General features: G+C 47.5%; 1 protein-coding gene across 1 annotated transcript; it reads left to right on the top strand.

The window, feature by feature from the left end:
• The first annotated feature begins 499 nt into the window (after positions 1 to 499).
• Positions 500 to 5,762, top strand: LOC103919137 (flocculation protein FLO11-like). The gene is made up of 4 exons (XM_009326597.1): positions 500 to 963; positions 2,058 to 2,387; positions 2,551 to 2,717; positions 3,547 to 5,762. Exons 1-4 carry the CDS (start codon positions 672 to 674, stop codon positions 3,589 to 3,591), a joined length of 834 nt encoding a protein of 277 aa, XP_009324872.1. The 5' UTR covers positions 500 to 671; the 3' UTR covers positions 3,592 to 5,762.
• Positions 5,763 to 10,547: the final 4,785 nt, after the last annotated feature.

The following is a 10,547-nucleotide window of genomic DNA, read 5'->3' as shown; positions in this document are numbered from 1 at the left end:
TGCTTTACCCTTGCCAGCCACACAGACGTTTTAAAATCACTTTTCTACGCTTCATCGGGCCAGGGGAGCTATAGGATCTACTTCCACTTTTCCCCCCACTTGTATTTTTTCTGCACCGCGTCTGACTCTTTCTCAATGAATCAAGGAAGACTTATCTAAGTTTCTAACAGAATCAGGTCTCAGGTGGTATTTAAAAAAAAAAAAAAATCCTCTACAAAGGTTTAAGAGGTGCTCCAGGGTAGAGGAGTTAGTGATGCTGACCCCACAGAACAGGAGCACAGGGCTTGAGAGGGAGGAGGGTAAAGACAGGTCCCCTAGAGCAGGTCCCTGCCTCGGAGAGGCCAGGAGGACAGAGGAGCTTTCCCAAGTGTGAACCTGCACTGGATTTGGAGTTAAGGGGATGGAGGGGTTCAGTTCCTGGCCTCCTCCTCTGTTTCCCCTCTCAGTGTGGGATCTCTGACAAACTTCTCAGCATTTCTTAACTCTATTACATAGGAGAGGGACAGAAGACAGTAAAGAACCTGGTGACGGCATCATCTTTTAGCGCAGTGCTAACCTCGCATCAGCCAGGGGAAGCCTCTGACTTCAGTCCAGTGACTACTGCCATTCCTGAGACAAGCCTGGAGAAAAACTTGACTGCTGCAACACCCAATGCCACTGGAGCCCACACTATGGAGATGGAGGATGCCTCCATCCCTACCACCCCCATGGTAGGCACCAAGGCAGAGAGACTGCAGGCTTCCACCACTGCCAGCCCCAGTGACGTCACGGTTACACAGCATGAGCACCACAACATGAGCTTGTCAGTCAACAGCAGCACTGAAATCCCCTCCCCTACCCCGACTACCAGTACTCTGGAGGAAAACCAGCCCAACCATGAAGTCACAGAGCCTTTCAGCACAACTGAAGAAATGGATGACGCAAGCAGTGCAACCCCCACGCTTCCTCTGAACAGTGTGCCAGGTGAGGTTTTGCCTTTACTGCCTGTGCAGAAAGTCCTGCCCCAAGGATGCACAACCTGGAAACTTCCGTGAACTCTCATGGGAACTGGAGAGAGGGGGAAAAGGGGAATGAGCCATTAAGCATGGCCAGTTCGGTGGGACTGACTTGCAGAGGTGCTGTTAGTTCAGCATTTTCTTTGCAAACCCCATTAACTATGGTATTAATTGTGCTGGCTGCTTTCTGATGAGGACGTTGATTGTGTGCAGGGAAGTCCTTTGTATATCTCATCCACAACAACGTGCTTCAGCAGTGCTGCCCAGCTGGGCTGTTCCTGCACCAGGGCTGGGGGCTTGACAGGAGCCTTCCCTGCTGCCTGCAGAACAGGGCAGCGCACCCTCCCTTAACACAAAGCATGGAGATGGGCAGGCACAAGCATCAGCCCGCCCATCCCTGGGCAACCATGGAAACCCCTACCCTACCTTCAGATGCCTCTGGGCAGTGTGGGGACTGGCTATAGGGTCTGCGATCCCAGTCTCGCCCACCTTGGGGCCTGCCAGGCTGTCACACACCCCTGATGCAAGGCAGATATTGATTGACCATTGATTTGCATAGTGTTCATGCACAACTGCATCCTTCACCCTGGCTTGTGTCACAGGGTCCTGCTGTTCTGTGACACACAGACATAACTTCAGGGGACGCTGGTACCCAGTCCCTGGGCAGCCCCCTTTGTGCTCCCGTAAGGAGGCATGAGAGACCTTTCCCAGTCTTTTGTTCTGGGAACAGCTGTGATCTCCAGCTCTGCGCAGAGCTGTTTGAGGCTTCTTTGCTTGTCCTTTGTCCCCAGAGGATAGGACTTGTGGGCCCAGCTGAGGTTGGCTGATGTTGCAGATTGGCACATGAAAACCAAGAGGACTTTCTAAGCACTGTGGCTTATAGCGTGGCTCAGCTGTGGCTGTGCTATAGGACCTGCTTGTTTTCCAAAGGACTGTCAATAAGCTGCTTTTCCTATAGTCCCAGCAGTCTTCCTTACAGCCTTGCTTCCATCTCGTCCAGTCTCACAGAACAGTGCGCTTGCACTTTATCCTTTGAAATAACTGCTTGTTCCTATTTTGCAGCAACAACTAACAGCTCTGAGCTGGGGCCTTTTGATGGGCAGATTGTGGGGCCCACAGCAACAAGGTCTGAAACCAGGCCAGGAACGAGCCCTGCGGGTGCCATGGAGGAGAGCACCGTGGAGCCCAGAACCTCCTCTGCTCCCATCTCCACCGTAGGGAGCATGTCCTCTGCTACGACTTCCAGTACTGTGACGGTGAGACCCCTTGTGACCAGCTCCACGCCTACCAGCACAGCTGCCATCCCCACCAGCACATCTACACTGGATCAGCCATTAGAGCCCATGCACGAGAAAGCTTCTGTGTTGGATGTTGGCGATGACGAAAATCCAGGTAAATGCTCTGCTTTTGTCCCTGCTCTCACAAAACATGGCAAAGGGTTGGGGCTACCTCAGATTGCCTCTCGGTTGTACTGAGCAGAACCAGAAAAGCAAGGCTTTGCTACTCCAGCTCTTGAAGGCTCTCCCTTGGCCTCATTCCCTTGGTATCCTTGCAGAGCTACCCAGTTCTCCTTTGGCCGGTACAACGAGGGCTGATCCCTTGGTAATCACTGTGATCTCCGTCTTCATTGTCATGGTGGGCATCCTAGGCCTGGTGGGCTTCTTGAGATACCGCCAGCACAACAGCCGCATGGAGTTCCGGCGCCTGCAGGACCTGCCCATGGTGAGTAATGCCTTCAGCCCAGCCTGACATGGTCTGGCTTGCTACTGGCTGCTTTGCAGTTCCCTTTCTACTACATTAGCAATGCTTTGGGTATTTGCAGCAGCAAGAATGTCGACCATAACTCCTGTTTCCTCTTAGGTCCCTCTCCTTCAAACCTCCCAGGGTTTGAATCAAGACAGCAAGTCTCAAGGTTGACCACTAAAGAAGCTCTCTGCCTTCCCCTCACTCTGCAGGGGAACGCTAAGAGGTTAAATAGAGAGAGGAAGGGGAGCTCCATCCAAACTTCCCCTGAAATTACACCTTCCTAGCCTCTCCTCCTGTATTCTGATATATTTGCTTTGTGACTATGACAAAGCAGATTCTGTGCGCTGTTCCAGGGAGGTTGTCTGTCTGTCTGCATTTGACCCTTTAGGGATATAAAAAGATATGAGGATTTCAGAGGCTGGATTGGCTCTGGAGAAGCTGCAACTAACTCACTGCTCTTTCTGGACAGAGGAGTACCAATTCCCTTCTGCAGCTAGCAAGCAAGCTGATGCTGTTTCAAGCTGAGTGGAGTTTTCCACAGCCAGGGTTTTCCACATCCCTGCAGCAGACAGGCTCTTCCTGCTTCTCCTCCTCTTCTCTCCAAAAGCTGCAGCAGGAGGGGAGAGTGACAGCCCAAAGATCCAGGAATTGCACAGGGACAGCATTTAGGTGGATTGCTGGGCAGATGGCCACACTGTGACAGTATGGATGAGAAGGCCGTGCTGCCTGCACAGCACTCTTCCAGGCTGGGACTGTATGCCATTGTGCAGACATCTGATTAAAGCATGCTATTCTCTGCTTCTAGGATGACATGATGGAAGACACCCCTCTCTCACTCTACAGCTACTAGGCAACCAGGCTGTCCTCTGCCTGGCCAGCTGAACTTCCCAGAGGAGGTGGCCTTGAGGACTTGGTCCCAGACGATCTGCTGAGGAATGAGGGGCTGTGATTTGCACACAACTGAAAGATCCTTTTCAGATGGCTTTTGGTTTTAGACTTTTTAAATAGTTCAATTGTGAAGTTTTTATGCTGGGAATCAGAGCCCAAGTCTGGCCCTTTCCTCCAGGCTCTCCTCAAAACAACGCCCTGAAAAGGTGCCACCTCCTTTTAGTGTGGTGACCAATTAGCCAAGACAACCTTTGCCATCACATTCTGCATGGATCTCTTCTGTCCATCTTGGCCGCTGCTGCTTTCAAAGGAGGTGGGCAAGTGATCCATACAAGAGCTCTTAACACTGGTGGTGTCAGCACAGTGCTAGCAAAGGAGACTGCTGTTTTCTGAGGGAGCCAAGGATGTGGAAATCAGTTCTCTTGGGCTCCCTCTTGTTCTGTATTTTTAAGGTTGTTTGGGTTTGTTTTTTTTTCTTGCACTTTTTTTGTTCCTGTTTCAGCTTTAGTCCTGGGATTGGCACTGCCTATCCTGAAACACCTACCAGGAGGATGACAGACTGCTCTGCTTCCTTCCTACATGGATACCTTTTCTCTTTAACCAGGGAAAAGAGTTTTGTGGCCACTGGAGAAGTGCCCTTGCTACTTGATGTTGCTTTGAAGTTGCTGGGAGGAAAATTAACATAATTTTAGCTTAACAGGGCTTGATAGGACTCAGGCTATTGCCAATTAGACACACTAATTTGGTCTCACCAAAATTAGGAAACTGTGTCTCCCGTACTTGATGCTTTCAACATATGCGTAAACTCCTTGCCCAGGCTCAGTAAATGCTTTAGTCCATTTCCCTGCCTGGATTGACACGTGCCTTTCCTCAGGTACCTGCCATTTTGCTGCTAGCATCTGGTTGCTGAAAGTTGTTGTACAAAACTAGTACTGCACTCTCCCTCCTCTGCTATGCAAGGTCAAAGCTCCTTTACCTTCTAATGTTGGTCTTTGAGCCAGTTCGTGTCTTGTCATGAGGACAGATCCTGGATGTAGGTGCCTTCCTCCCCTTCCCTTTCTAGGTGTTAGGCTGATTAGATTCTGCACTTTCACCTCAAAATATCACTGCTGTAGACTACATCTAAGGCTCTTGAAGCCCCTCAAGAAAACCCATGGACCAGAGCCTCTGAGTGTAAGTCTGAGGATCTTTTGGTGCCCTTGCCTCAGAAAGACTGGAGTGTGTGTGACATGAAAGTCTTCATGTAATTAACACCTGCTCCTGTTTTCTAATTCACATTTGACTGCAGGTAAAGAGAAACATATGCCTTCTGTAGAGTGTTTGATTTTTGACTAAGCCATTTGCTCCCTCAGGATACAGCAAGGTCTAGAGGTTATCTACCACATTGCTCTTACAAGCCTCAGTCTCTCCTCTCCTTTCAGTAGCAACACTCACTGACTCCACAAAGGACAGATACCAGGCCTCACTAGCAAAAGTATCTTTTTTTTCCAGTGCTGTTATTGCTTGTCTTAGCAGGGAAAGGGGAATTTCCCCATCAGCAGGGCTCAAGTTATCTGCAAAGCCCAAAGATGGAGCAGAACCGGTCTGGATTAAATAGATGAACTGGGTAAGGCAGCAGTTCCTCCTTCCTGCGTTACTACTTCCCAAGTGGCTGACAAATGGCTGCAGTGCAGTTTGGGTTCAGCTGTTGGCTTTGGCCTTGCATCTGTTTATTGTAAGGATGCCCAGTAAAATAGGGAAGAAGGGTTGGTTCTCTCCTACTATTATCGCATGAAAACTAAAGGGCAATTGTCACAACTCCAAAGCTTTTGTATCAAGCATTGTCTGCACAGAGCAATCTCCCTAGCTACAGACTTGTTTCCCCTGCCAGAGGGCAGGGTGCTACTGGTTTTTGGCACAAAGAGAGGCAAGTTAGTGGTGGAAAATAAGAATTCCATCCTGGCTGGAACTGGTGCAGGCTGGCATAGCTGGAAAGTGTCCCTGCACACAGCCAAAAGGGCAGGGGCTGGCTGTTCTGGTTTCCCATGCATCGCTGTCCAGGGGAAAGGGATGAGCAAGAAAACTCACCCAACACCAAAGTGCAACTTTCTTTGTAAAATATGTTAATAGTGGATTTTTTTCCTGCAATAAAGTTACAAATGCCAAAGGTGTCCTAGTCCTCATATTTCCATTGCAAATATCTAACTGAAAAGCTTTTGTAGGTCACAGTGAATCCTGTGATAGATAAACAGCGGTAGTTTGGGGTAGGAAGACTCACAGAGCTGATACTAGTGGAAACGCCAGACAGCTATAAACCATAGCTCTGAGGGTTCAGAAGGACACCACCCCCTGCTTGTGTTGCTTCTTGTCAGGGTCATTCCCTGTCTGGGTTGACTGAGATTAATTTCTATACAGCCAAATCAGATGAAATCTGTCTTAGAGAACCACGCTAGACCAAATAATCTAACATGCACCTTTAGACTCTCATGCTTTGCCTCTGATTGAAGATACACTTATTCTCGTCTGTTGTCAACTGTAACCCCAAACTCTACTTACAGAAATATCCTGAAAGCCAGCCTAATCCAAACCTAAGTAGCATCATCTGTCATGCTTCTTTCTATAGTACAGAAGACAAAGCAAATTGAAAGGCACGTACTTCTTTTTGTTTAGCTTTATAGCTGTTTTGAACTCTTCCCTTTGGAGCTCAGGCCCACAGGGAGGTAAGCGCTCATGGTTTGTTTCAAAAGCCTAGCTCTTGCTACAGACCTGGTAAGAGTCTCTCCTGAGCTAATAGTCTCTCCTAGCTGTTACAATACTTGGGAAAAATCATCCAGCTTATATCATAGACTGTTTGTGTTGCAAGATTTTCTACTGCAAAAGCAAACTATAGTGAATGAAACTACTTGGTCATTGGGCTTATGCTGTTTTTGAAAGAGTTCCCACAACGAATCTAGAAAAGCAAATCCCTGGAAGATCTAGAGCAAGGGGAGAGCAAAGAAAGACTTCTTAACCTAGCAAAGTGCTTGCTGAGTAATCTGAAAACTTGGGGGTGAACTCTAAACCCTGCAGAGATTTCAGTCCTGTCCCAACATACAACCATACAAAACAGAAGAACTAACGGAACAAACATGCTACAACTATGCCAGACTTCTCTGGTCTGAAGTCAGCATTACTCTGGTGGTTTGTGTCGGAGTTTCCTCTGTTCTGCCCACCAAGCCCACTCAGAGCTGATTCATTCTTTGCAGAACAAACTGCTGAGCTGCCTTGTTAGAGAGGTAGCATAGAGCAGATCTTGGTTAGCTGGAGAGAGAGCAGCCAGACAGGCTTGTGCAGGCAGCCACCCTCAGGAGGCACGAAGCTTACTGCTTTTGCCCAGCCAAGTTCTGACCTCCCAGCCAGGTGATGCTATCTCTGAGGTGGCCAGATTTGGAGACGGACTGTGGGCCAGTTGTATGGGCTTCATCTTTCCCGTGCAGCAAAGCAAACTGACAGAACCAGAAAACAACTTGTTGCCAATTTCTGCATGTCCCTTTGAACACAGCTCTCGCTTTTGATGAGGCTTAGTTTTAATGCCTCCTAGGGTAAGGCACAATTATATTATTAATTAGCAAGGGAACAAGAATCAAATCAAATCACTTTGGTGTGTTTAAAGCCAAATAGGAGGGAAAAAAACCCAGATAAAAGAAAAACAGAGTTTGAGACCCACCTGCCTTCCCTTCCTCCCCCTCCAGACTCATGTTTTGAAGGGAAGGGGATTTGAGCACCTGAAAAGTGACAGTGCTAGAGCTGCTGTGCCAAGGGCAGGGCTACCTGTGTTACATGCCAGTTCTCTGCCCACTCAGTTTTCCTTCATGGCTCAGTGCCTGTAGTTTGGCTTTGGACACTGTGTATTTTCACTATAATGTCACATTGCGAGTCTGTAAATAAGGCTACAGACAGTGTTCAGAGACAGAGAAACTGCCATGAGAAGCATCAGAGTGAACAAGGCAGTGTGTGGCTCTGGTAAGATCAACAACCCCATGAGGCTCTCCCATGGATAATAGTCCCCTGTGCTTGCTACCACTTAAAGCAGAATGAAAGAGACATTGCACCGATCCAGGGAGCAAGAGCACAGAAGCAAGCCAGGGAGGGAGAGAAGTAAACTTTCAGTAATGAAGGCTACGAAATGATGCATAACCTGGGAAGCTTTTAGCCAGTAGCCAAGCAATGTTCTTCTCATACCCAGGGGAGAACAGAAAATGCCTACTGTCATTTCCCAGACACCTAGGAAGGAAACAGGAGACCGCACGCCTCCCCATTATTTCTACTCAATTTTCTGTGACAACATTCAATTCAGTACAAATGAGGATTTGTCATGGGAAAAGGGGAAGAGTTTTTCTAAGTGTACCTCCTGAGCCTCTGCCAGGGATGTTCCCATCTAATTGCTACCTCTGCTTCACTGCATAGCAGAAGTGAGAGAGGGATCTTCTCTCCAATCCTCCCTTCCATCCCTCACAAAGAAAAAGGAAATCATGCACTTCCTGTCCATAAAACAGCCAAATCTGTGGTCCTACTGCTATGTAGCTAAGTGATAAGCAAAGCTGGAAGACCATGACTGTTAATACAAAAGTCTCCAGCAGTATTAGGCCCCCAAAACCGTTTGTGTTTGTTTTGATTTTTTTTTAAATCCCCCAGAACTTTGTAAGATAATCAAGGTCTTGAAACTTCCCCATCCAACCACATCTGAATGAAGACTCTTCCCCGCTCTAATGTTGCAGGGGACATGCAACTTCCTCACAGATCTGAGAAAAATCTTTACCCAAAGCGCATCTTCAAAACAGTCTCAAAAGGCCTTAGACCTGCCCAGATGAGGACCTTCTAATTGTGGCTGGTGATACACAGCTTGCAAACTAGATCCCCCACCATAGGTGATTCTGCAACATTAGTAAGCTTTTATAAGCAATCATTAATTATTACATGAAGGAAGCATAGATAGGGTGCTAGACAGTGTCAAACTTGATAGATTTGTGCATTTTAAAGACAAAGGAATCGATGTATTCATCTGCTTGACAGCCTGCACAGCCTTCCTTGTGCTTGTTCCCACTTCCTGTCTAATAAAACACACTTAAAAGACATAACTTAACACAGGTCTGCTTCACGTGCACTGGCAGTTTAACAATGGTTAGCCTCAGTTCCTCTGTAATAATTTTTCTTTTGAAAGACCCATCAGCCAAATAACTCCCTGAACCACAAAACCAGCATGATCTTGATCAGACGGACAGTGGTCACAGCTGCAAGAAAATAAGTATGTGTTTGTTCCTACTGTTCAGCTCCCTCTCTGTTTACAGGTAGACCCAATCCCCCACCCACAGTTCAAATAAAGAGCCAAGTAAGTTACCAGAGGTATCCTCCCAGTCATAAAACAGGTCTCCCTGTGATGAACTGCCCAGAATTAATATATCCCTGCAGCAGAAGCCTTTTGCTAGCGCTCTTTGAACTATAATGGAACATCTGTTGACAATCTCCCGCAGGGTAACTTCTCCCCTCCCGTTTCAATCCTCTCTCCTTCAGAAGTACTTTTGCTCTGAAATTAGACACAACAGTTGCCACGGGATGACTCTCACAAGCATTAGAGTGTTTCCTTTCACACTAGTCTTTCTTGGGAGCTGTAGGAAGAGGAATGAGCCGTCAGCCCTGTTTAGTATTTTCTTAGAAATCTGCTGTTGCCCAAATTCCAGAAGCTTTCAATGCTAAATTACAGGTTCTGCTTGGAACACAACAAGGCTCATGGGTTCTGGAACATGCCTTTCAGCCAGATTTAGGCACTCATTTCATTCTGACTGAGAAGGGTTTTACTGAGGACAACTGCAAAATTAGCAGTTTCCCTTTGTGCTAACCCTGGCTATGCTTTCTGATCACACAGGCAGATCAAGCCACTAACACGATCATTGCTTCAATTTCCCTACTGATAAGCTTGGGGGCAGGATAAGAATTTTCGCCTACTTTTTAAAAGGATCTCAATATTTGTAGGTGGAAGGCAATCGTGCACAATACGATGGCTGGCAGCAGAAAGGGAACCCGTTTTCAAAAAGGGCTGAGAAAAGCACTGGGAAAACAGCTCCCGTTGTTTTACAGAGTCTAACCTGGTGGCCCACGCTGAGTGACAGAGAATTGGTCACTTGCATCCTGCTCAGTCTGTTTCTTGGATGCATCAAGTCACTTTCCAGCTCAGCTTCAGTCAGATCCAAGCCACTGAAGCAGGCTTTTCTATCCCGACCATCATCTGCCAATGGCTGTTCACACATTCAGGTCCACTCTAAGCAGCAGAGTTGAACTCTGGGAAGCAGCTGTTCCCTGGAGAGGGAAAACTAACTGATCTCAGACTGATCTTCAAAGCAAAAACCACAGTTCATGCAACTGAATGAGATGAAGGTCATGCGGGAGCAGCCTCCGCCACTGTGTTCTGTCTCAATCTGTGCTCAAGCCCCCACTTGATGACTCCTACTGCTCCTCTCAGCACCACCAGTCTCTGCCTGCTTTTCAAACCAGTCCTAACCAACCTCTGCTGGGCGCCCTTTACAGCATCCCTGACTCTGTGCCACATCCCAAGGTCCTTCGTATTGACTGAGAAGCACGCAGCAAAGAGAATGCCACAGATCTATCTCCTGCACTATCCCATCTGCTAGACTACAAAGCCTTCACCATCAAATAGGCAGTTGTCCTCTTTCCCCATACTCTAAGGCTTTCTGAACTCAGTGTCATTCATTCACCTCTTCCCTTCTCCTTGACCAGCTAGCAATTCTAAAATTAAGTTCTCTCAGAGGAAAATGGAATAAAAAAATTCAAGCCACATTAGGAAATTTCACAAGGCCCTTTTTTGCCATTATGGCACTTTATTCTCATAAAACAAACGCAGCAACCTCCCCTTTATGGTGGTCATGGAAGTTTCTGTTCAAAAAA

This window comes from Pygoscelis adeliae, unplaced genomic scaffold (genome assembly GCF_000699105.1).
Source record: "Pygoscelis adeliae isolate BGI_AS28 unplaced genomic scaffold, ASM69910v1 Scaffold306, whole genome shotgun sequence".
Lineage (NCBI taxonomy): Eukaryota > Metazoa > Chordata > Aves > Sphenisciformes > Spheniscidae > Pygoscelis > Pygoscelis adeliae.
This window is presented reverse-complemented; position numbering and strand designations above follow the sequence as displayed.

Excerpts from the sequence above, each read along its gene's own strand:
- LOC103919137 (XM_009326597.1), top strand. The coding sequence starts at position 672 with ATGGAGATGGAGGATGCCTCCATCCCTACCACCCCCATGGTAGGCACC. Across the intron at positions 2,388-2,550 it reads TGGCGATGACGAAAATCCAG|AGCTACCCAGTTCTCCTTTG; the intron begins GTAAATGCTCTG and ends GTATCCTTGCAG. Across the intron at positions 2,718-3,546 it reads GCCTGCAGGACCTGCCCATG|GATGACATGATGGAAGACAC; the intron begins GTGAGTAATGCC and ends CTCTGCTTCTAG.